This window comes from Lithobates pipiens, unplaced genomic scaffold, assembly GCF_037356315.1.
Source record: "Lithobates pipiens isolate NorthernLeopardFrog02 unplaced genomic scaffold, aLitPip1_a1.2 Scaffold_16, whole genome shotgun sequence".
Taxonomy (NCBI): Eukaryota; Metazoa; Chordata; class Amphibia; order Anura; family Ranidae; genus Lithobates; species Lithobates pipiens.
In genome coordinates, this window is record NW_027507748.1 from 40,975,010 (window position 1) to 40,999,823 (window position 24,814).

Consider the following 24,814-nt stretch of genomic DNA (forward strand, 5'->3'; position numbering starts at 1 on the left):
TGATCAAAGAACCTCCCTCCACGCGCTATGATCTATGATCTTATGAATGTGGTGCCGGTTTCATGCATTCAATTTGTTGTTCATAGGATGTATCCTGTGTCACTAATTGCGATCACTAATTGCTATATTTTTTTACCAAAAATGTAGAAGAATACGTATCGGCCTAAACTGAGGAAAAAAAAATTTTTTATATATTTTTGGGGATAGTTATAGCAAGAAGTAAAAAATATTGCATTTTTTTTTTCAAAATTGTCGCTCTATTTTTGTTTATAGCGCAAAAAATAAAAACCGCAGAGGTGATAAAATACCATCAAAAGAAAGCTCTTTTTGTGGGAAAAAAAAGACGCCAATTTTGTTTGGGAGCCATGTCACACAACTGTGCAATTAAAGCGACACAGTGCCGAATCGCAAAAAGGGGCCTGGTCCTTTGGCTGCAAATTGGTCCGGGGCTGAAGTGGTTAAATATCCAAAAGCCAAAAGCCATCCATAAAACCTATCCCATATTTCCCATAAGGGCCTCAGGGACCCTCCCACTAATTGTGGGTGGTCAAGTGGGGAGGGGCAGGATTAGAGCGACAACTCCACAATATGTACATACATATAACATGTAGCACCAAACTCCCACCGTATAGTGTTAACTTGTGAGCTCACAGGCGAATCTCTATAGCCAGTGTGAGGGACAATCCAGTGCTATCTTGAGGGACAATCCAGTGCTATGTACATAAAGATAGCACTGGATTGTCCCTCACACTGGCTATAGAGATTCGCTCTTTTTCTTTTAGAAATAACTTTACATTGCCTAATAAGATCCACTGAAGTGACTTGCTCCCGATAAGGTTTAGCCTAAGATATACAGTCTCTCACAAAAGTGAGTACACCCCTCACATTTTTGTAAATACAGTGGAACCTCGGTTTACGAGTAACGCGGTTATCGGGCATTTTGAAAAACAAGCAACTTTTTTTTTTTTTAATTCTGACTCGGCTTGCGAGTGTTGTCTCGCAAGATGACAATTCAAGCCAATAGGGCCTGCAGTACTGCATTTGGCCTGAGGTGTTGGGGACGCCGGAGCTGAGAAGAGCCAAACGACGCTGATTACAGCCGATCGGCGCCATTCGCCAATGCTCGGAAAGACATGGAAATATTCAGTTACTGAGCCTTTCCGAGGTTTGCCTAGGTCAGTCAAAGTATCCTAGGGGTTTTCCAGCCGTTTCCAAGGCCCCCCGCACCCCCCCACCTCTGGCCACATGCGGCATTGCATGCCATTGAAGTCAACGCGGAACAAATTATTTTTGTTTCCGTTGACTTCAATGGGGAAAATCGCTTTGATATGCGAGTACTTTGGATTACGAGCATTCTCCTGCAACGGATTATGCCCGTAATCCGAGGTTCCACTGTATTTTATAATGTCTTTTCATGTGACAACACTGAAGAAATTACACTTTGCTACAATGTAAAGTAGTAAGTGTACAGCTTGTATAACAGTGAAAATTTACTGTCCCCTCAAAATTCAACACACAGCCATTAATGTCTAAACCGCTGGCAACAAAAGTGAGTTCACCCCTAAGTGAAAAATGCCCTAATTGGGCCCAAAGTTTCAATATTTTGTGTGACCAACACTATTTTCCAGCGCTACCTTAACCCTCTTGGGCATGGAGTTCACCAAAGCTTAACAGGTTGCCACTGGAGTCCTCTTCCTCTCCTCCATGACAACATTATGGAGCTGGTGGATGTTGGAGACCTTGCGCTCCTCCACCTTCCGTTTGAGGATGCCCCACAGATGCTCCATAGGGTTTAGGTCTGGAGACATGCTTGGCCAGTCCATCACCTTTACCCTCAGCTTCTTTAGCAAGATAGTGGTTGTCTTGGAGGTGTGTTTGGGGTCATTATCATGTTGGAATACTGCCCTGTAGCCCAGTCTCCGAAGGGAGAGGATCATGCTTTGCTTCAGTATGTCACAGTACATATTGGCATTCATGGTTCCCTCAATGAACTGTAGCTCCCCAGTGCCGGCAGCACTCATGCAGCCCCAGACCATGACACTCCCACCACCATGCTTGACTGTAGGCAAGACACACATGTCTTTGTACTCCTCACCTGGTTGCTGCCAAACACGCTTGGCCCCATCAGAACCAAATACGTTTATCTTGATCTCATCAGACCACGGGACATGGTTCAGTAATACATGTCCTTAGTCTGCTTGTCTTCAGCAAACTGTTTGCAGGCCTTTTTGTGCATCATCCCTAGAAGAGGCTTCCTCCTGGGATGACAGCCACACAGACCAATTTGATGCAGTGTGTGGCATATGGTCTGAGCACTGGTAGGCTGCCCCCCCCCCACCCCTTCAACCTCTGCAGCAATGCTGGCAGCACTCATATGTCTATTTCCCAAAGGCAACATCTGGATATGATGCTGAGCACGTGCACTCAACTTCTTTGGTCAACCATGGCAAGGCCTGTTCGGAGTGAAACCTGTCCTGTTAAACCGCTGTATGGTCTTGGCCACCGTGCTGCAGCTCAGTTTCAGGGTCTTGGTAATCTTATAGCCTAGGCCATCTTTATGTAGAGCAGCAATTCTTTTTTTTTTTTTTTTTTTTTTATTTGCCATGAGGTGCCATGTTGAACTTCCAGTGACCAGTATGAGAGGGTGAGAGCGATAACACCACATTTAACACAACTGCTTCCCATTCACACCTGAGACCTCGTAACACTAATGAGTCACATGACACCGGGGAGGGAAAATGGCTAATTGGACCCAATTTGGATTTTTTCACTTAGGGATGTACTCACTTTTGTTGCCAACAGTTTAGACATTAATGGCTGTGTGTTGAGTTATTTTGGAGGGGACAGCCAATTTACACTGTTATACAAGCTGTACACTCACTACTTTACATTGTAACAAAGTGTCATTTTGTCAGTATTGTCACATGAAAAAATATAATAAAATATTTAAAAAATGTGAGGGGTGTACTCACTTTTGTGAGATACTGTATGTGGAATTACTCCTCTGCAGCAACTCATGTTACATTTGTTCAGGTATGAATTCCAATTATGAGTTCATGTTCTCCCGACACATCATCCTGAAGGTAGAGAGGGGACAGGAATCTATTTATCTTCCATTAATCCTTGCATTGAATTTATATGAGAACAACTGAGCGAAGTGTATGGAATGTTGTGGTTTTGTCATTAGATAAGATGTAGACATGTGCAGAGTAAAATATTTTGTTTCGGAATTTCGTTTTCGGCCGAAAACTTAATTTATTTAGTTACTCCCGAAATTCGTTTTTATTTATTTCGTTTTTCGTTCAAAAATTGCATTCGTCCGAAAATCCACATGAATTACGGTCGAATCTGTCTTTGAAGGCTTATGGTGTCTGTCGAATGTATAAAGAAGATTCGACAGAGCTAGTATATAGCATACTTTAGAACTCTATTAAAGTCTATGGGACTCCAACGTTCAAAATCTAAAGTGCTAATTTTAAAGACTAATTTGCAAGTTACTGTCCGAAAAAGTGTTTGGGGACCCGGGTCCTGCCCCAGGGGACATGTATCAATGCAAAAAAAAGTTTTAAAAACCGCCGTTTTTTCGGGAGCAGTGATTTTAATAATGATTAACCACTTGCTTACTGGGCACTTAAACCCCCCTCAGTCCTAGACCAATTTTCAGCTTTCAGCGCTGATGCACTTTGAATGACAATTGCGCGGGCATACAACACTGTACCCAAATGAAATTTTTATAATTTTTTTCCCACAAATAGAGCTTTCTTTTGGTTGTATTTAATTACAGCTCGGAGTTTTATTTTTTTGCTAAACAAACAAAAAAAGATGCAAAAAAAAAAAAAATCATGTTTAATAGTTTGTTATAAAATTTTGCAAACAGGTCATTTTTCTCCTTCATTGAAGTGCGCTGATGAGGCGGCACTGATAGGCTGCACTGGTGGGCACTAATAGGCTGCATTGGTGGGCACTGATAGGCATAGTTAAGGCGGCACTAATAGGCACAGATAAGGCGGCACCGATGGGCACAGATAAGGCGGCACTGATGGGCAAAGATGGGCACAGATAAGATGGCACGGATGGGTGGCACGGATGGGTGGCACTAAGGGGCACTGATAGGTACTACTGATAGATGGGACTGATGGGCACTGATAGGTGGCACTGATAGGCGGCTCTGATAGGTGGCACTGCTGGGCACTGATGGGCGGCACTGCTGGGCACTGGTAGGTGACATTGATGGGCACGGATATGTGGCACTGGGGTGCAGCACCTTTGTTGAGGCAGATTGTGGGCACTGCTGAGTGGCACTGTGGGCACTGCTGGGTGGCACTGCTGGGTGGCACTGTGGGCACTGCTGGGTGGCACTGCTGGGTGGCACTATGGGCACTGCTGGGTGGCACTGACGGGGGCACTTATTTTTTTATTATGCTTAGTGATGAGGGGGCAGGTGGGCACTGGCAGGGCTGGCCGTGATCGGGACTGATGTCCCGATCACGGCCGCCGGTGATCGGCTCTTTTTTTTTCTCCTCGCGCTGTCAGCGCGAGGAGGAATAATAGCCGATTACCGGCTCCGTTATATCACATGATCAGCTGTCAATGGCTGACAGCTGATCACGTGATAAGGGGTCGGGATCGACCCCTTGCTCGGATCGGGGATCAGGCGAGCCTCATAGACTCGCCGATCATAGAGCGCGCAGGCCGCTCGTGCATGGGACTACGTCAATAGGCGTAGTCCCGGCAAAGGAGATCTGCGCTGTAGCCGTCATTTGGCTATAGCGCGGGTCTCAAGTGGTTAAAGTGAAACAATAAAAGTGTAATATTCCTTTAAATTTCATGGGGGGGGGGTGTCTATAGTATGCCTGTGAAGGGGCTCATGTTTCTGGTGCTTAGAACTGTCCCTGCACAAAGTGTCATTTATGCAGGAAAAAAAAAGTCCTTTAAAATCACTCGCAGCTATTATGAATTATCGGCGCCGTAATACAGAGAACACTCATTGAAAGTCATTAATAAAATAAAAAAAATAATAATAAATAAAAAAGCGTGGGGGTCCCCCAAATTTAATTACCAGGCCCTTCAGGTCTGGTATGGATATTAAGGGGAACCCTGCCTCAAATTTAAGAAAAAATTTGACGTGGGGTTCCCCCTAAATATCCATAACCAGACCCTTCAGGTCTGGTATGGATATTAAGGGGAACCCCGCGTCAAATTTTAAAAAAAATTGACGTGGGGGTCCCCCTAAAAATCCATACCAGACCCTTTATCCGAACACGCAACCTGGCAGGCCGCAGGAAAAGAGGGGGGGACGAGAGAGCGGCCCCCCCCTCCCTCCTGAACCGTACCAGGCCACATGCGCTCAACATTGGGAGGATGCTTTGGGCTTCTGTGACCCCTCAAAGCACCTTGTCCCCATGTTGATGAGGACAAGGGTCTCATCCCCACAACCCTGGCCGGTGGTTGTGGGGGTCTGCGGGCGGGGGGCTTATCAGAATCTGGAAGCCCCCTTTAACAAGGGGACCCCCAGATCCCGGCCCCCCCTGTTTGAAATGGTGAGGGGGTACAAAAGTACCCCTACCATTTCACAAAGAAAGTGTAAAAAATAGTTAAATAAGACAAATACACTTTTGAAAAATTCCTTTATTAAAAATAAAAAAAAATAACAAAAAGATTCCAGCGGTGCTAATCCACTCTTGCTATCCACGGACGATCATCTCTCCAGCGATGGCTGATCTGAATCAGCGCAGCGAATCCATCCTTCTTCTGTCTCCACGGAGGAGACACTTCAGGGATTCCGGTGGCCTGACGTTTCTTATATACGGAGGGCGGGGCCACCCATCACCGGACCCCGCCCCCCTTTGACGCAAGGGGAAACACAGGGTTCCCCGTGACGTATGGGTGACCCCACCCCCCTCTGATGTAACGGAAACCTGCCTGTGTTACATCAGAGGGGTGCGGGGTCACCCATACGTCACAGGGAACCCCGGGTTTCCCCTTGCGTCAGAGGGGGGGCGGGGGTCAGGTGACGGGTGGCCCCGCCCTCCGTATATAAGAAACGTCAGGCCGCCGGAATCCCTGAATTTAAAGGAATATTACACTTTTATTGTTTCACTTTAATCATTATTAAAATCACTGCTTCCGAAAAAACGGCCATTTTTAAAACCTTTTTTTTGCATTGATACATGTCCCCTGGGGCAGGACCCGGGTCCCCAAACACTTTTTAGGACAGTAACTTGCAGAATCTTTTCTCTCTGTCAAATCTTTTTTCTCTGTCGAATATTTTCCCTATATAATCTTGGACTAATAGAGGTAAGGTTAGGCACATTCGACCACAGGTTCTATAGACAGATTGTTATTGTCAGAGTCACGTCGAATCTCCTATTCTATATCGAACTGTTGTAACAAGGAAAACGAAAATAAAGCATTTATTTATGTCGGATCTTTCATTTTTCAGATTCTGTGCTTTCGTTATCGTTTGTCAAAACGAAAACGAAAATAGCTGCAATTCGGACGAAAATGCATTCGGACGAAAACGAATGCACATGTCTAGTAAGATGACAGTTAGTAATGTTATGTTTTATGTGCTTGCTAGCTGGGGAATGCCCAAAGGCTTTATTTTGTATCTATATACTTAATTCTGTAATAATAAAAAAATATATATAATAATATTATATATTGTACAGGACACCAAGGTTGGGTCCTGGACGGGTGCTATGTAGCACCTATATTCGTGATGTGGTCCCTTTAAGGGAATACTGGTAGGCCTCAGGGGGGTGACAATGGGTGACAAATTCCGGGGAAAGTTTTGGGAGAAGACTGACTCGCGGTCCTCTCTCTAATAAGAGAGATAGTTGGGACCCGGAATTTGGGAGGCTCTGAAGTGACATTTGGGTGGGAAAGAGCCTCCCTCCCTGACCACAGGGATTCTGCCCACAGGGGGTTAACGGCCTCCAAGAAGACAGCAAGTAGTCGAGAGGTGGTGGTGTGGAGGAGAAGGAGATGAACACCTGTCTGAGGAGCTGTCTGGCTGTGTTGCTGTCTTGCTGCTTTGGAGGCTGCAAAAGACCTCTGTAAGGACTCTAAAGACCTTACTACAGAACTGTAGGTGCTTTATTTTCTTATTATTTGTGCTGAAGATAAGCGGACTTTAATTTACATTTTTGTTTCCTGAAGAAAAGCTTTATTTTTGATTTAATTATAAATAAAAGTATTTTGGTTTCACCTTATACCGATTTATGCACTTGGTCCCGTGGAGCTAGTATACCCAAACTTTACAATATATATAGCGTTGGCATTATTGCCGATTACTGTAATGCAATGTAATTCTATGGACAATGTTATGGTCTTGTATTTGGTGCCATCTAGCGACTAAATACAGGAAATGGACTTCAATTATTTTCCTTTTCCAAGCACTAGAAAGATAACAGGAAGTGACTGTTCTGTTTACATTTTACTGTGACCTACCCATGATCACTCTGTACTGCACTGCATGCTGGGTAGGCTATAAAAGGACACACGCGTGCATTTTCTTTCTCTTCTGGACACATGGCCTGCCTGTAAGGACATGTGAGGAGGTCTCCAGAGAGCGCGGCCTACAGCCACTGCAGAACGGAACATCCAAAGACTCTGCCATTCATCTGATTGCTGGGGAGATGGAGTGACCGGATTGGGAAGGATCCAGAGACACCTGTTGGAGCCATCAGAGGGTCCGGTTCATTTTGTGGAGCGGTGTGACGGAGTCAGCCAGTGAGAAGCAAGACTGTGACCAGCGGAGCAGTTCCCTTCCTTCAGACTCAGTTTGGTGAGAGGGCTATTGCCCACTGTTTCTTATGCGCTTTCATACACCTAGACTTTAATACAGTGTCACTGGGACCTGTAGTCCCATGGACGAGAACTTAATAAAGAGACTGAGTTAAGCAGGCCTCCAGCCTATTCATCACAATACTATTAGCACTGTATTATCCCAAGGCAGTTACAGGTGTATCACAGCACAGGAATAAGTCCAATGTTCATCTCAAGTTAACCCTTATTATTCCATTGTCATGGTTATGCAATAGTTTGTCTGCTTACCTGTTTCCATGTCATCTAGAGACCAGCCGACCCTCACCTGTCTGCTTTTGTAATCCATCCTCTGGCATGGCTCCACCCTAGCTCCTATCAGGGAGCTCTATATTAACCTGTGCACTGCAGGCCAACGCTGCTGATCAACCTTTGTGTGTTAGCTTTCTGTTACCTCCGTGTGCTCTTCTGTTGTTCTGTTACTGACTTTGGCGTGTCCTTGACTATCCCTGTTTGCCTGTGATCCTGACCTTTTGGCATGTCCCTGACTATTCCTGTCTGCTTGTGGCCCCGACCTTGGCTTTGTCCCTCACTTTCCCTATCCTCCTGTTGCCTACTGTGGGTGTGAGTTGGGGGACCCCGGGGGTCGCGACCTGGAGCCAGTTGCAGCCAAGTCCATCCTCACCACTAGAGGCGCTGGTGAACACCTGCTGGCTCTTAGACTTCGCGCCCAGGGAATCTTACGCTCTAACCCCAGTGGGATCTGTCTCCCATCCGCAGCAGTCAGCCGTAGGGTCCACAACCTTGCGGTGCACTCCTGATCCCTACAGTGTGCATCTGTCACCTCGCCTCAAGGTGACCTGACAGTTTGATCAGCCATGGACCCGGCTGACGTGCCGCTTCCTACAGTCGATCCGTTGCAGGGCTTAGTTCGCAGACTTGAGACCCAAGAATCGCATCAGACCCAGGTGATGCGATTCCTTCAAGATCTGGCTTCCCGCTTCAAGCAGCTACAGGCTTCCTTGGGAACCCCGAACCTGCAGCCTCAAGTACAGTCAGCAGCTGCACCTATCGCACCAGTCGCATCCACTCATGCATTATTACTGTCAGCTCCGTCCCGTTTCTCTGGGGACTCCAAGGCTTGCAGGGGGTTCCTTAGCCAGTGCACAATTCATTTTGAACTTCAGCCCCAAAACTTCCTGTCCGATCGGGCAAAAGTCGCATATATCATATCCCTCCTGTCTGGCGAGGCGTTAGCTTGGGCCGCCCCTCTGTGGGAACTGAATGATCCAGTGGTTTTTAGCCTGTCTGATTTCTTGAAACTTTTTCTGAATATCTTCGAGGAACCGGGTTGTGTCTCCTCAGCGGAAAGCGCTCTTTTACGTCTCCCTCAAGAGTCTGCGTCTGTGGGACAGTATGCTCTTCAGTTCCGTATCCTCACAGCTGAATTGAGCTGGAATAATGAGGCCCTAGTTGCAACCTTTGTACATGGCCTCTCTGATAGAGTGAAGGATGAATTAGCAGGAAGATCCCTTCCTGCTGATCTGGACAGTGTCATCGCCTTGTGTAACCAGATCGATATTCGCTTTCAGGAGAGGGCCCTGGAAAAAAGACGCCAGCACTCCCCGTTCTTTAGGCAGCCTGAGCCCCCAATCCCTTCTCTTCGATCCGAGGAGCACCCCCTGCCTGCTGAGGAACCTATGCAGTTGGGCTGGGCTAAGTTATCTCCCGAAGAACGCGCTAGGCGCAGAACTCTGGGCCTATGCCTCTATTGTGGGGTCAAAGGTCATTTCCGTGACACTTGTTCTCTTCGTCCGGAAAAACGCTCAGGGCTAATACATCTGGAAGGTGGAGTATTAGACCCTGAAATATCACCTTCACCTTCTCGTCTTCTCCTTTCTGTGTTGCTTCATGTCGGTGCTTCCTCTCGTTCAGTCTCAGCACATCTGGATTCCGGAGCCGCTGCCAATTTCATGGATTGGGAAACTGCATCCTCCATGAGACTTACCCTTTTGCCCCTTACAACGCCATTGGTAGTCTTGGCGATTGATGGCACTGTTCTCCCGAGGGGCCCTATCGGCTTCCAGACTCTTCCTGTTAAGATGTCAATAGGGACACTCCACCAGGAGTGGATATGCTTCCTTGTCTTACCTAAGGCTTCATCTCCTATCATATTAGGTCTTCCTTGGTTACGGCTCCATTCTCCACGCGTTGACTGGTCTGCTGGACAGATCCTGGATTGGGGTTCCTCCTGTTCCTCTTTCTGCCTACTCAAGGGTACCCCAAAAAGAGAAACTTCCTGTTACCACCATCCCAGTATCTTCTGCTCTTCCCGCTGTATATAGCGATCTCTGGGATGCGCCCTGCAATAGTCGGACTGATGCACTCTCTAGGTCATGTAGTACTCTGGATGAGGGGCCCACCTATGAACCTGAGTCAATCATTCACTCCAGTTCGCATAACCATTTACCTTTGCCTTTCCCTAATCTCCCTTGGATACACAGCCAGGCTAACTTGTCTGCAAGTTCCACAGTTGCTATGCCCTGTGATGCGACTGAGATGGTCGCTACACCTGACAATACTATTCAGTCGGCCTCTGCACCAGTTATGCCAGTCCAGCCTATGCCCAATGAGCTTCCTGCTTCTTTTTCAGGACCTTCTGTGACCTGGCCTCACCCTACTGCTACTATGTCCGTTTAAACCCGTTTAAGAGGCTCAATCCATCCTTTGGATAGAATACCTCATTCGGCCAGGAGGGGTTTTCAATATTTTTCTCAGGGTTCTCTGCATTCTGTTTGTGTTTCAGCTATCCAGCTTGACTCTTGTGACATGTCACCTTCTAACCAACCTGACCTCAGGGATCCACTGACCTCTGCCCTGTCTGGTGGTCCTGTTATGGATGCCCAGCTCATCTTCAAGGGTCTGGGGGACCCTGCTAAGGCTCCTGATCTTCTCATGCCCTTACCCATTCCTAAGAAGCCTTTAGTCCTCTAGTCCTCTCGTCCTCTCCCTACCTCGGTTCCAGTCACTGTGGATAATCTAAAAAAGGCGCTGGTGAACACCTGCTGGCTCTTAGACGCTGCGCCCCAGGGAATTTTACGCTCTAACACTAGTGGGATCTGTCTCCCGTCCGCAGCAGTCAGCCATAGGGTCCACAACCTTGCGGTGCACTCCTGATTCCTACGGCGTGCATCTGTCACCTCGCCTCAAGGTGACCTGACATTCATTTGGATTACAAAATTGTTATAAACACAAATAGCTAGCAGAAGAAAGAAGATCAAAGACTGCATCTTGTAGTGCAAGGCCTTGCACCTTTATTAAACTAGGGGTAGTTCCTTTGTAGTTGTGTTGTACCTTATTTGTCATGTTCATTTCTGTATTCACCAGAGGGTGCTGGAAGTGGGAAGGTGCCCAGAGTAAGGATTAGTCACTCTAAACACTAGTCCCATTTGGAGTCAAATACTCAGGGGGGTCACCAAACACAACTGTGCAGATACAATATATACACAATAGATTGCATCTGCACAATAGATTGTAAAATACAATCTATTGTGTATACATATGTACTGTTAGATTATGTTTATGTGACAGTGCAATTACTGAAGTTATTATTTTACATTAACCCTAGTAAAAATATGTTATTGGTTAAGTACTTTGGTGTGAAGTGTTGTTCCTTTTACAGCAGCAGGTGAAGCCATTGGATATCCAGGTAATAACAAAAGTATGCTGTTATTATATTGCATATTGTGGGGTTATCCTTCACCATTAGCTCCACACCAACATTGCACTACAACTGTGTCAAGGGGACTGAGCCAGGTCAGTGAGGGTTCACTAGCAGAGTAAAGGCCCAAACAAATTCAGCAGCTCCTTCGGGGGTCAGTGCTACATATAGTAACATAGGGGACCATTGGCTCTCGTAGTAGATGCTTTTGCCAGTGATTCAAGACAGTCAGGAACTATATTTTAGGGCATGGTAGCCCTTTTTTTAAAATTAAAAATGCAAATAAAAGTCCATAGCATAAAGGTTTACCACACAGGGGTTCTTCTCCAGCAAATACGAACAACCTCAAATTATAGCCCACCTGGCTCTCTTCAGCAGCACCTCTACTTATTATCCTGGTCACCCACATAGGATTCTTCAATGTGGACGGCTTTACTTTAGTGCCCACAGCTCCACTCTGGCCTTAGTCCTCAGGCCGTTTCACTGCCTCTTGCAGTCACATCTTTTCTTCAAGCCAACCCTGAACACATTAGCAACGCACTGCAATTTTTTTTTTTTCCCCAGTAGTACATTAAATTCATTACCTCTGTACAATGCAAGCCAATTTTTGTGTATTTATGTAGTATACACTAAACATATATTGTGATTAAATAACATTTCTAATCATATGGAGTTAATCACAAGAGTCCCCCTTTACATCAGAGTCAACACAGTTGACGCTCTTGGCTTACAATTGCAGTGAGCAACCCTTCTGGGTAGCCACAGTCTGGGCCAGGGGTGGACTGATATCACATGGGGCCTCCGGCAATTTAAGATCATGGGTCCCCCCAGGTTTAAAGATGGCTGTCTCATTAACGTGGCTGTAAATAAAGTCTTATATTGTTGTAAGGCTTTCAATTACGATTGTGAGACAAATTTTTCTTAAATTATTTCTGAGTCAGCGTAAATGAAAATGTGTGTTTTATTGTATACACCAAAGTAGAAAAATAATACTTACAAAAATAGTATAATGATACAAAAGAATGTGTGGCTTCATATATGATTAAAGTTCTAATATAATTCGATCATTCGTTTCAAAGATAGAAGAATGCTTTGCCTTAGACCATGTGTTTTATTGTCTTGGCTTTTAAAATGGCCGAATAACCCTTTGTATGCTGAAGAGAAGTCTGTGTGCTGAGATGTATGGATGTAGTCAGAGCTGAGTGTAGGTGATAAAAAAAAAATCATCTTCAAGCAAGCTTTTGCTTATATGAACTACAAGCTTCTAAATTCATGCCAAAAGAAATACACACACCCCCCTGTTCCTATTAACATCACCTCCCCTTTTTGTTTCTCGAAAGGGTGAGGGCTAAGGAGTGGATACCTGAGCTTTTCAACATCTGGCATTCTTCAGACACACAGACTACTCTAATGACAGGAGATGGGGGGAAAAGAATCTTAGACTTAAAGCGGAGGTCCACCCTAAAGTGGACCTTCCGCTCATTGGAATCCTCCCCCCCTCCGGCGCGACAATTGGCACCTTTCAGGGGGGGAGGGGGTGCAGGTACAGTACAGTTCCACTTCCGGCATAGCTATCTGCGGAAAGGGGCGTAGATTACGCCCCTTTCCGAAAGTCCCCCGCTGCCTGCTGGGAAACACACAGATCCCAGAGGCAGCGGGTCCATCCTTATTGCGCAGCGCGACTCGTGCATGCGCAGTAGGAAACACGGGAAATGAAGCCGAAAGGCTCCACTTCCTGATTCCCATACCCAAGATGGCGGCGGCAGCACCCGAGAGACTATAGAGAGATCGGCTTCGGGTGCCGACATCGCGGGCGCGCTGGGCGGGTAAGTGTCCTTATTTTAAAAGTCAGCAGCTGCAGTATTTGTAGCTGCTGGCTTTAAAAAAAAAAAAGGCGGACTCCCGGCAGACTCCCGCTTTAAACAAAATATCAGTTATATAGGAAAATGTCTTTAAAAGCATATATAAGATTTACACTATTCATCAAAATCCTGACACGTTTTAAAGCTTTACTTTTTCAGTTCAACATATCACTATCTGGAGATATTAATTCGAAGTTGTCATACACACAATTATGGAGAATTAATATTCTGAATAAAGCATAATAAAGGTAAATTAAATTTTAGATATTAAGAATATGAAGTTTAGTGGCACTGAGCTCTGCAACATGCAGAATGGCAGAAGCAGTGTGGAGGGGATGGGGGCAGGGCCGGCGCTCCCACTAGGCGAACTAGGCAGCTGCCTAGGGCGCACTGCCGCCTAGGGGCGCAGCCACAGCCGCTGGGTCCCCTCAAGAGGACTGGCGGGTGTTGGCTGGTGCGGTGCCGAGTATAGTGGGAGGTGGCTCCCCCAGCTACATCTGGCTGGCTGCAGAGTCACTCGGCGGCGAGTAGGAAGAGGCAGTTCCCCCCTCCCCCAGAGCCAACCATACCAATGTCCGTGGGTGTAAGCTCTCTGCCCTCCCCGCCCCGCCTCCCTCCCTGGCTGATGTGCAGCCATTGGAGGAGCAGGGCGAGCGGCATTGTGCACAGAGGCAGCTGGATGGACTGGCCATAGGAGACACGCTGGTCCTGCAGCCCGCCCTGCTTACCCAACCTCTCCGCGGTCGTCAGCCGGAGCCCGGGGGTGGAACCAAACGATCAGCTGATCGGATGGGGGATGAGCTGGAGGAGGTCTCCCGTGCATGAGCTATGACTCGCACTCTCGCAGCCTGTAGGAAACCCCATCTCCTAATCGACTGCTGCCCGCTGCCATGTGGACGGAGCTGAAAAGAAAGGTAAGAACTTGTCAGGTGGTGGGGGAAGTGCTGCTGGGGATGAAGGCTTCCAGTCAGACATTTTTCACTGGTGTGTGTGTGACTGAATCCACATGGCTTCATCCCTCCTCCTGCTTACACCCCCCCTCCTGTCCACCTGGCTCCACCCCCCCCTCTTATCCACTTGGCTCCATCCCTCCTCCTGCCTACACCCCCCTCCTGTCCACCTGGCTCCATACCTTCACTTGGCTACATCCCCCTCTCCTGTCCACCTGGCTGCCCCTCTCCTGTCCACCTGGCTATAGCCTCCCTCCACCTGGCTGCACCTCCTCTCCTGTCTGCCTGGCTCAATTCCTCCACCTGTCTGCACCTCCTGTCCACCTGGCTGCACCCTCTCCTTTCCACCTGGCTGCACCCACCCTCTCCCATCCACCTAGCTCCATCTCCTTATCTGGCTGACCCCCCCCCCCCATCCTGGCTGCACCCCTCTCTCCTGTCCACCTGGCTCCATCCTCCCTCCACCTGGCTGCACCCCCTCTCCTGTCCACCTGGCTACACCCCCCCTATCCACCTGGCTCCATCCTTCCACCTGGCTACACCCCCCTCCTATCTACCTGACTCCATCCCTCCTCCTGGCTACACCCCCCTCCTGTCCACCTGGCTCCATCCCTTCACCTGGCTACACCCTCCCTCCTGTCCACCTGGCTCCATCCTCCCTCCACCTGGCTGTCCCCCTCTCCTGTCCACCTGGCTATAGCCTCCCTCCACCTGGCTGCACCTCCTCTCATGTCCAACTGGCTCCTTTCCGCCACCTGTCTGCACCCCCCCTGTCTACCTGGCTGCACCCCCTCCTTTCCACCTGACTGCACCCCCCCTCTCCCATCCACCTAGCTCCATCTCCTTACCTGGCTGACCCCCACTTCTGACCACCTGTCTCCATCCTCCCTCCACCTGGCTGCACCCCCCTCTCCTGTCCACCTGGCTCCATCCCTCCACCAGGAGTTTTGGTGCTAAAATTATTGAATTAATTTAGATTTTTTTTGGGGGGGGGGGGGCGCAAGTAGTCGATCTCGCCTAGGGTGCAAAATAGTCTTGCACCAGCCCTGGATGGGGGGCCAGTATTTTTAGGAGAGTAGTGCGGAGGGGATGGTGGGGGTAGTATGTATAGGAGAGGAGTGCGAAGGGGATGGTGCCAGGTGGATGGCAAAAGCTATTTTACTCATCCACTAATATTTACAACAGTACAACAGTGAAAACTGCCAGCTCCTAGCACTCTGTATGTACAGATTATGTGAATTTAATGAATGACCATTCATATATCCCTGTGTTAGCCAAGCTCTGTACAATCAGAAGTTACAATTAAATGACTGCACATTATCTGGACTGAGGATGGGGGATGTTTGTATAGATGGAGGTGTGAGGCTTGGAAGATATCAGACACACTTCAGAAGATCCTCCTGTCACCTTAATCCTTCACAGCAACTCCTGCAAAACAAAACCTGTCAGCTTTCCACCCCAGGAGACAAAAACTCTCAGCTCACCTCTTCCCTGCATGTAGTGTGAGCAGCGTCTAAAAAATAAATCTCAAAGAGGCTCAGTCCTTAAGTGGTTAAAAGGCATAACATATCTAAGAAGACAGCATTTTTGATTTCCTTGCTGTTAGTAGGATTGACTTTGCACCCTTACCTTTTCCTTTGATTTCCCTTCTAATTGTTTGTTTTTTTTCTTTGTCTGAATTTCTCACTTCCTGTTTCTCCTCAGTAAACTTCATACCATCACATAGTTGCCAACATTGTAAAAAAAAAAAAATAATAATAATATTTTGGGACACTTTTTTGGCAGTAGGCGGAGTAGTGTTATAATTAAGGGCAGGCATGTGGTTATAGGTGTGGCATAGAAAAAGGTAAAAATGCGGCCAGCGAAGCGGCAAGATATGGGCATGGTACGTACAATAGTGGGTGTGGCTTACATGGGGGCGTGGCTCAAAGGGGTGTGGTTAGAGTCTGAGATGAATGCGGGATGGAGAGGGAAAGGGGGGGGGAGAGGGAAAAGAGGGACAGCAGCCCCCCCCCCCCCCCCCCCCCCCCGATCCTCCACCACAATAGCAATATGGGTTTTCCCCAGTTTGACAATCAGCAGATAAAGATACTCCAAAATACCTGGTGTTAGCGCTTCAATCATCACGGCGCTATGATTGTTATGGTGTCAGGATGATTGAAGCGCATTATTTCTATTATTACATTGTAATATGAAATTAAATCATTCAACTCACCATAATGCAGAATCAGTGGGAGCCATGAGCGCGTCACTAGCCACGTTGCCTGCCACCAAATGCCATCAGGTGTCCCAAGCGGAGTCTGTCCTTACATCAGGTGCCCCATCAGAGGTACCTTCCTCACATCTGTGTCCATCAGCGGAGCCCCTCCTTACATCTGGTGCCCCTCTGACATACACAGACCAGCCCCCACATACTGCACAGACCGGCCCCCGACATTTCTCCAGGGCACTAACATGAAGGTTTGCTTTTGTACCCATTTGCTGTCATGTCTGATTTAGTACTATACTGCACAGACTGGCCCCCACATACTGCACAGACTGGCCGCCGACATTATCATACCACTGGCCCCCGCCCCGACATCCACAGTGACAGACTGGCCCCCGACATCAAACTGGCTCCCGCCCCAACAGTGACAGACTGGCCCCCGACATGCCGTCGTTGCCGCGTGGATTCTTTGAACTGTGGCGCTGCCCACTGCACTTTATACACACACACACGCAGCGGGGGTGGGCAGCGCCACAGGTTCTCTATTGAAAACCAACTTCTGGTCTTCTTAAAAATGGCGGCCGGCAGAGACATTTTCTCCGCCGGCCGCGGACCTCTAGCGGCCGGCGGCGAAAAACTGGAAATTTGAATTTCCCGGGACAAAATTAATGCAGGAATGTCCCGGGCAATTCGGGACAGTTGGCAACTATGCCATCATCTGAGCGGTGTTTAGTCAGCCAGAACAGCTTACTGAGGAGGAACAGGAAGTGAGAAATTCAGACAAAGAAAACAAAACATTTAGAAGGGAAATCGAAGGAAAAGATAAGTGAACCAACAATACACTAGCTTAAAAGGAACCTATTTAGAAAATGAAAAACGAACCTTTACAACCCCTTTAATGGCAAAGCATAACCCATTCCATCTAAAACTAATGGCTTTAATAATTGTATTCCTATTGATTTAAAAAAAAAATATATCCATAGCTGCAGTTTACTCGAAGACCAGTCTTTTTACACTGGTAGGTGTTCTAGGTGTTTGCCGTTTTCTTTGGTTTAATGAACTGTCCGGGGATTCCTGAGAATAAGAAATAATAATTTAATGACACAAACATGTAAAAATGGCACAAAGAAATATGCTGCATATATCTGAGGTCCAAATATTAATATATTGCGGAATACTTTTTAATATCAGATCTTCTGTGAGTTTCACTGATTGATGTCACATTGAAGCACTAACATGAAGGTTTGTTTTTGTACCCATTTGCTGTCATGTCTGATTTAGTACTTTTTAGGCCTGAAGATCAGTTAAAACCTCCAAACAGTACATATTTTATGAAAGCAGAGACCTTGAACAATAAAATGGCGGTAGTGTACATTTTTATTGCCACAACATTAGCGCAGCTGTTTATCAAATTTTCTGAAAAAAAAAAAAAAAAATGCACTAATTTTAGGGCACACAAAAGGCACCATGTTCTCAATTTTTTTACATATAAAAGAAGGCTGTGCCAAGTAAATAGACACCTAAAGCCCCGTACACACTATCAGATTGTCTGCTGAGTTTTTCCTTCAGATTTACCAAAACCATGTAATAGAAGGGCCTGCCTGTTTGCATACACATTGAAACTCCTAAGGTTTGACCTCATATTATATGGTTTTGGTAAATCTGAAGGAAAAACTCAGCAGACAATCTGATAGTGTGTACGGGCTTAACATGTCAAGCCTTAAAATTTCACACGCCTTTGAAATGAAGTTGAACTGGGATACCCAAATTTCCCATAGGCAATGCTTCAAAGCAGTGGCGGCCCATCCATAGGGGGTGACCGGGCGCCCCCCCCCCCCCCCCAAGCTTTTGACAAAAAAAAGAAAAGTCACTTTAAGAGTATCCGGGTGCCGGACACACGGCAGTCTATGGGAAGCTTCCCAGCTTGCAATCAAGCTGGGATGCATGCTGATTTGCCTGCATTTAGGGCATGTGCAGGGCACAAGCTGTGTGCCAGCACACACTCCCACTCACCACTGATTAGCCCTGGCTCCTGTCTTGCCTTTTTTATTGGCCGGGAGCGGTTCGAGGGTGATTGGGCGGTGCTTTTTCGGCACTGCCGGGTCACTTCTAGTTTCCGGCAGGTTCTCTGACAGCGACTTGTAGAGTGCGGACTCCGGAGACGTGACTGCAACTATCCAGGACCGAGACCCACAGATGTGAGGCGGGGAGGATCACAGTGGCAGCGGATGGATGGACATAGAGCTGGCAGACAGTGTACCAGAGAGCACCATTTGAGTGTGGGGGATCAGCGAGGATTGCTGTATTTACTCCCCCTCCCTGCATGTCTCTCTCTCTCCCGACATCATGCTTCCCCCACCTCCTCTGCAGAGCAGCAAACCAAGTGTGACTGCTCCACAGTGAGTACTGTGTCCTGCCGTGAGTCAGGCTCCCCTCCCCCCAGCTCTGATCACTTCCATGTTTCTCAGCTGCTGCAGAGCTTCATGGAGGGTGGGTCTGCTGACTGTTGTTGTGTGTGGCAGTGACTGGTAGCTGTGGGGTTCTTCACCCCCCTGCCTGCATCTCCACCCTAAACATCCCCCCCTGCCTGCATCTCCACCCTAAACATCCCCCTGCCTGCTTCTCCACCCTAAACATCCCCCCCCGCCTGCATCTCCACCCTAAACATCCCCCCCGCCTGCATCTCCACCCTAAACATCCCCCCGCCTGCATCTCCACCCTAAACATCCCCCTCGCCTGCATCTCCACCCCCTAAACATCCCCCCCACCTGCATCTCCACCCTAAACATTCCCCCCGCCTTTTTTTTTATAGGGTTGACTTTAATTAAACAAAATGGCACATTTTTGTGGATAAAACTAAATTACATGTAGCGGGGTCTCTTTAAGGACTATAAAACTACTGTTCCCAGAACCCCGCTGGTTCCCAGGATGTTTGGAGTTATGCCCCAGAGACTCATGGGGGAGGGCATATAAGGAGGGGGAGAGGCCTAGTTCTCTCTCTTTGGACACCCCCCCTCTCCTAGCAAGAGGAGGTTTGTGCTGAACTGCTGGAGGCACAAGGCCTGAAGCCTGGGACTTGTGCTCTTTTCCAAAGAGCCCTTTGCCAGCCTAGCTGCACCTGAGAGACATCTTCTCATCCTTGCTGCAGTACACCAGAAGGATTGAAGACTCGAAGGTTGGTGGATTCCTGTTCCTAGACGAATCGGCGGAGAAAACGGACTTGGATCTGTCCGGGTGGTGAGAGCTGTTTAAAGACAGATACTTTATTTTTATTATTCGTTTGGATTACAAAGTTGTTCTTCAAGTGCACCATCAAAAGATTGCTAGCGAATATTGTTTCACTGGACTTCCATCTAGATCAGTCAGGCCTGACTGCATAGGTAGATAGTGCTGGGTGTTAGTTTACCCATGCGGGGAAGTAGCTGAAAAAGGGCAGCGTTAGAGTTGCATAGCAATACTTTATTATGCTGATTACTCTGTTTATCTTTATTACTGGTTACTGCAGGGACCTGCTTATGTGTTGCAAACCAAATGTTCAATTCATGTTATTCCTTTTATAAAACAACAAGTAAAGTCAGTTATATACTTTCAAAGATTGTCTATGAGCTTGAGTTACCCACCCACGGGGGGGGGGGGGGTTGGCGGAGCTGTGCTCAGGGCCCAAACCAAACTTGCGGCCCTCTTAAGTGAGGGTATCGCTATATACATATTGTATATATGTTTTAACGGTTACCTTAGAGAAGAATATATTTATAGTAAGTTACCTTGTGAATACTCTTGGATGGTGTCACTTCTGATGATGATGGCGTTTCTTTCCCAGAGTCATACATTGGTGAGTACAATGAAGAATTTACCACTTTTGTTGATCCATTGTTCACCTCGTCTGATCTGTGTTTGGAGTTTGGTGTTACTTGTCCAGTCTCAGCCTTGTCCAGTTTCTTTGGTGTCACAGGCTCTTTCCTATATTTATATGAAACAAATTTTACAGTTGATTTTTATTTCATTTGGAATAGGTAATGTAAGCTTCATGTTTTTTGCATTTAATTTTCAAGATGCAATAAAAACAAGAATTTTTAAATCTGACGCTGCTATGGGCAGTCCATGCACTCAGTTTTGATTAATACTAAAGAAAATAGAATACAGTAATTTAAGCGTTATTCAAAATTATGTTGAATAACACCTTAATAATTAGATTTCAACTTTTAGTGACTTGAATGCAGTGAAATAAATGTTCAGTTGGCTGCCATGGATCGCTGTACATGGATTGCTGCAGATAATTGGTGATAAGCCAAACTTACCTAGGCTTGGCTCAGAGCCAGTTTGTCAAATTTTTTCAAAGTTCGGATGCCAAATATGAAGCTCACTGAAGTCCATAGGAGCCAAACCTTAGATATCAGTAACAGACATTTTCTAGGCTAAAAGGCAATGGATTGTCAAACAAATATCATGGGGGCAGACCCGGACCGGGGGCAAAAAAAAATAGGCCTGGGCATTTTAGACTGAGCATCCAATTTATCCAGCGACCGGTGGGGGGTTGACAGGCGTTTGCGGGGGGGGGGGGGGGGCAGTTGGCGATGGGAATTCAGTCCTCCACACTGCAATGTAAAGGGTCTGTAATGATTACAGTGCAGTCCCCTTTATATCAAGGTGTCCCTTTACATTTCAGTGCCCCTAGCAATCACAGCCCCCCATTATAGTGCAGTCATGCCCCCCTCTTATCTCTCTAATCACAGTGCCCCCTTTTACTCTCTGTTCACTGTGCAGATCTCCAGATCCTACCGCCCCCTGCTCCCTTACAACAAAGTCCACAGAGCCCCCCTTGCATCAGAGTCCACAGAGCCACCTTACATTAAATTCTGCTGAGCCCCCCTACCATCATAGTCCACAGAGCCCCCTTTACATCAGTCAGCAGAGCCCCCCCATACACCAGAGTCCACAGTAATTTTGATGTCATATTTCAATTTAGTTTTAGTCATGGTCTTTTTGACTAAAATGGCATTTTAATCATCTAAATTGTTTTATTATTTTTTGTGAATACATTTTTATTTTTTATTTTTTTTTCTAAAATTAAAACTTATTATTAATGAACATTGAAAAATTGATAAATGTTAATTATTAAACATAAATGTTAACCCACTATTGTATTCATCTTATCCTCTCCCCCTTACATGAACACAATAGTGGGTTAACATTTATGTTAATGGCACAGCATGATAAGATCTTGGTGTGTGTTGCCCAGTGTTTTACTTATTTAATAATTAACATTTATAAATTTTTGATGTGAATGTATTCATGTTCATCAATAAGTTATTTGACTATCAATTTTTTATGACTTTTCACTATGATTCATATATTACACACTATATTAATGCTTATTTTTAATTGATGTAAACGCATCACGTATGCATTTTTTTTTCCCCCCTCACGTGTCACACTCACGGATGTGCTTTTTCACTGGACACCATATACTGATTATACATGTGGCACCTGTGTTATTTATACATATATTTAACGTTTCCACGGGTCCCTCTGTATGTGTTTGATTTTTTATCATTAAAGCGGGAGTCCGCCGGGACTCCGCGTTTTTTTTTTTTTTTTTTAAGCCAGCAGCTACAAATACTGCAGCTGCTGACTTTTAAAATAAGGACACTTACCTGCCCAGCGCGCCCGCGATGTCGGCACCCGAAGCCGATCTCGGGTGCTGCCACCGCCATCTTAGGTATGGGAATCAGGAAATGGAGCCTTTCGGCTTCATTTCCCCGTTCCCTACTGCGCATGCGCGAATCGCGCTGCGCAATAAGGATGGTCCCCGCTGCCTCTGGGATCTGTGTGTTTCCCAGCAGGCAGCGGGGCACTTGCGGAAAGGGGCTGGCACTTGCGGAAAGGGGCGTAATCTACGCCCCTTTCCGCAAAGAGCTATCCCGGAAGTGGGTGCAGAATACCTGTACTGTACAGGTATCTGCACCCCCCTCCCCCCTGAAAGGTGCCAATTGTGGCGCCGGAGGGGGGGAGGGTTCCGATGAGCGGAGGTCCACTTTAGGGTGGACCTCCGCTTTAAGTCTATATCCTCCACCCTTTCTAATTTTTTTATTTTCTTTCTGCTCTTTTTCTTGCACAGGATTTAATAAATTTTTCATCTTGGATAAAATTGAATATTTTCATTTCACTTTTTAGGGCCTAATGGTCAATTTTTTTCACTTATCTCACTCATTTCATACAGACATACACACCTGTATAAGGTGGTGTATGCCTGCAGCATCTTTTAAATAATTTCTGTTTTCACTAAGAGTTAAATTTTTTGGTTAGATTTTTGGTCAAATTTTTTCTTTTTGCTTTCTGTTGAGTTTTTTTTTTTTCACTGCTTGGCAGCACATGCTAAGATCTAATTGTAAGTGCGATTCAGCTGTATGTAATTGCCTTCAAATCGTTCAATCATGTGATATTCCTTGCCTCTTTTTATGTTTTATGCTATATATTTGATATTTGCTTGAAAGATGGTTAGCTATGTGTAAGCACTGATTACGGTGCGAAACGCGTCAGTATTTCCTGTACCCCGTTATTCTTTTGCTGTGGATTTTTTGATTTTGTTTTGATGTGACCCACTTTGTTTTAATTAAAGATGGGATTTCAAGTCTTTTTTCCAGTGTGCAGCTATCCAGAATTTTGTCCTTGTTTGCTTATCCATTAGCAAGCCCTTGGGTATCCATACAGTTGTAGGTGGGAGTCCATAAGCAGGGTCGCAGCCAGCTCAAACACACCAGCAAAGGCCCATAGGGATGTAAAAGTCAGGCCCAGCAAGAGAAACGAATGGCAGGATAAAAGGGGAAAGAGGAAGTTATTGCGGAAAAAATAAAAGATTGTAAAATATGCCCAATACAGAAATAATGTATTGAACATTAATAACAGAAGCATTGGTGAGAAAACCCATAAAATTCACAGCGGACCAGGGTTCAAAGGGAAATTGCAAAAAAAAAAAAAAGAATAATAAAATTGTAATAATATTAATACACAATAATGAATAATTTATGTATCAACACATTAATAATCAACAAATTAATTACAAAGATAAAGTGACTTGTCTAAATCATAAATATAGAAAACATATAAGCATACGATAGATAAACAAGAACTTAGGCCTGACAGAAAGCCAACCAGATGGACCGATTGATGGAATATCGGTACAAAAAATGCGCATAAGGCAGCAACTAAACATGGGGAAGGGAATCCACAGAGAGAAAAAAAAAAAAATAACGATCCACAATAAATAACAGATGTGGAATTATATGGTATTACACTATTTCCAAATTAGCTCAAACTATCCTATTACAAAAAAGATTTAAAGCTAATGTATTCATTTAGGCCTGGATATTTAGTGGTATCTAAAGTGTGTATCCACTTAGTCTCTAATTGTAGAAGCGTTGTAGCTATTTCACTGCCCGTACATGCACGGGTACATGTTCCAGGGCGTAGAAATGGACAAACTTGGAATCAAAGTCATGCTGGAAACTGTTTTAATCTTAGTTGTATTCTAGTCAACTAAAATATTTTTGTTTGACGAAAGTAACACTGTTTTTAGGGGGAACTCAATATTTAGGGAGCACAAATAGCAATGAAATGGCTTCCCTTAAAATATCCATACCAAAGCTTTGTGATCTGATACAAATTTTCACGGGAACCCTGCTTGCCCCCCCCCCCTATCCACACAAGACCCTTAATCTGAGCATTCACCCCCCCCCCCCCCCAACCATACCAGGTCACACAACCTCAAAGTGGGAGGGCCCCCATCCCTCATGTTGATGAGGACAAGGGCATATATTCCACAGCCCTGGCTGTGGAGGTGCAGAGGGGAGATAGCAGAATCTGGTATATTTAAATAAGCATACATATTTTTTTACAAAATCTGAATTAACCCTGAAAAAAATCCAGCATAAAGTTGTGATCTCCAGAGCAGATGATTTTTCAGTTTTCATTGCTGTGATACTTTGACACAGTTACTGAACACTGTATCCACTGTATTTTTTTATTTTTTTATTGTTTTGAGACAGATAGAACTTTCATGTGGTGGTTTGAATAATGCCCCGTACACACAATAGCATTTTCCTACGGAAAATGTGTGCTAGGACCCAGTAGCGTAACTAGAACCCTCAGGGCCCGATGCAAGAAACCATGGAGGCCCCCCCCCCCGACCAAAGCTCGTTTCTCCAAGCCCGATGGTAGAACACCAGGGCCCGGTGGGTGGATGCATATAAAAAGGAACCGATTTCTCCATTTCTCCCCCCCCCCGCTTCTCCTCCTCTTCCTCCCACAG

General features: G+C 46.0%; 1 protein-coding gene across 1 annotated transcript in view; it reads right to left on the bottom strand.

The window, feature by feature from the left end:
* Positions 1-17,496: 17,496 nt before the first annotated feature.
* Positions 17,497-24,814, bottom strand: part of LOC143984095 (uncharacterized) — a 151,706-nt gene continuing 144,388 nt past the window's right edge. The window contains exons 6-7 of the mRNA XM_077484412.1: positions 20,271-20,466; positions 17,497-17,580 (exon numbers count right to left, since the gene is read on the bottom strand). Of these exons, the coding sequence (XP_077340538.1) occupies positions 17,497-17,580; positions 20,271-20,466 (280 nt within the window). The remainder of the gene's footprint in view (positions 17,581-20,270; positions 20,467-24,814) is intronic.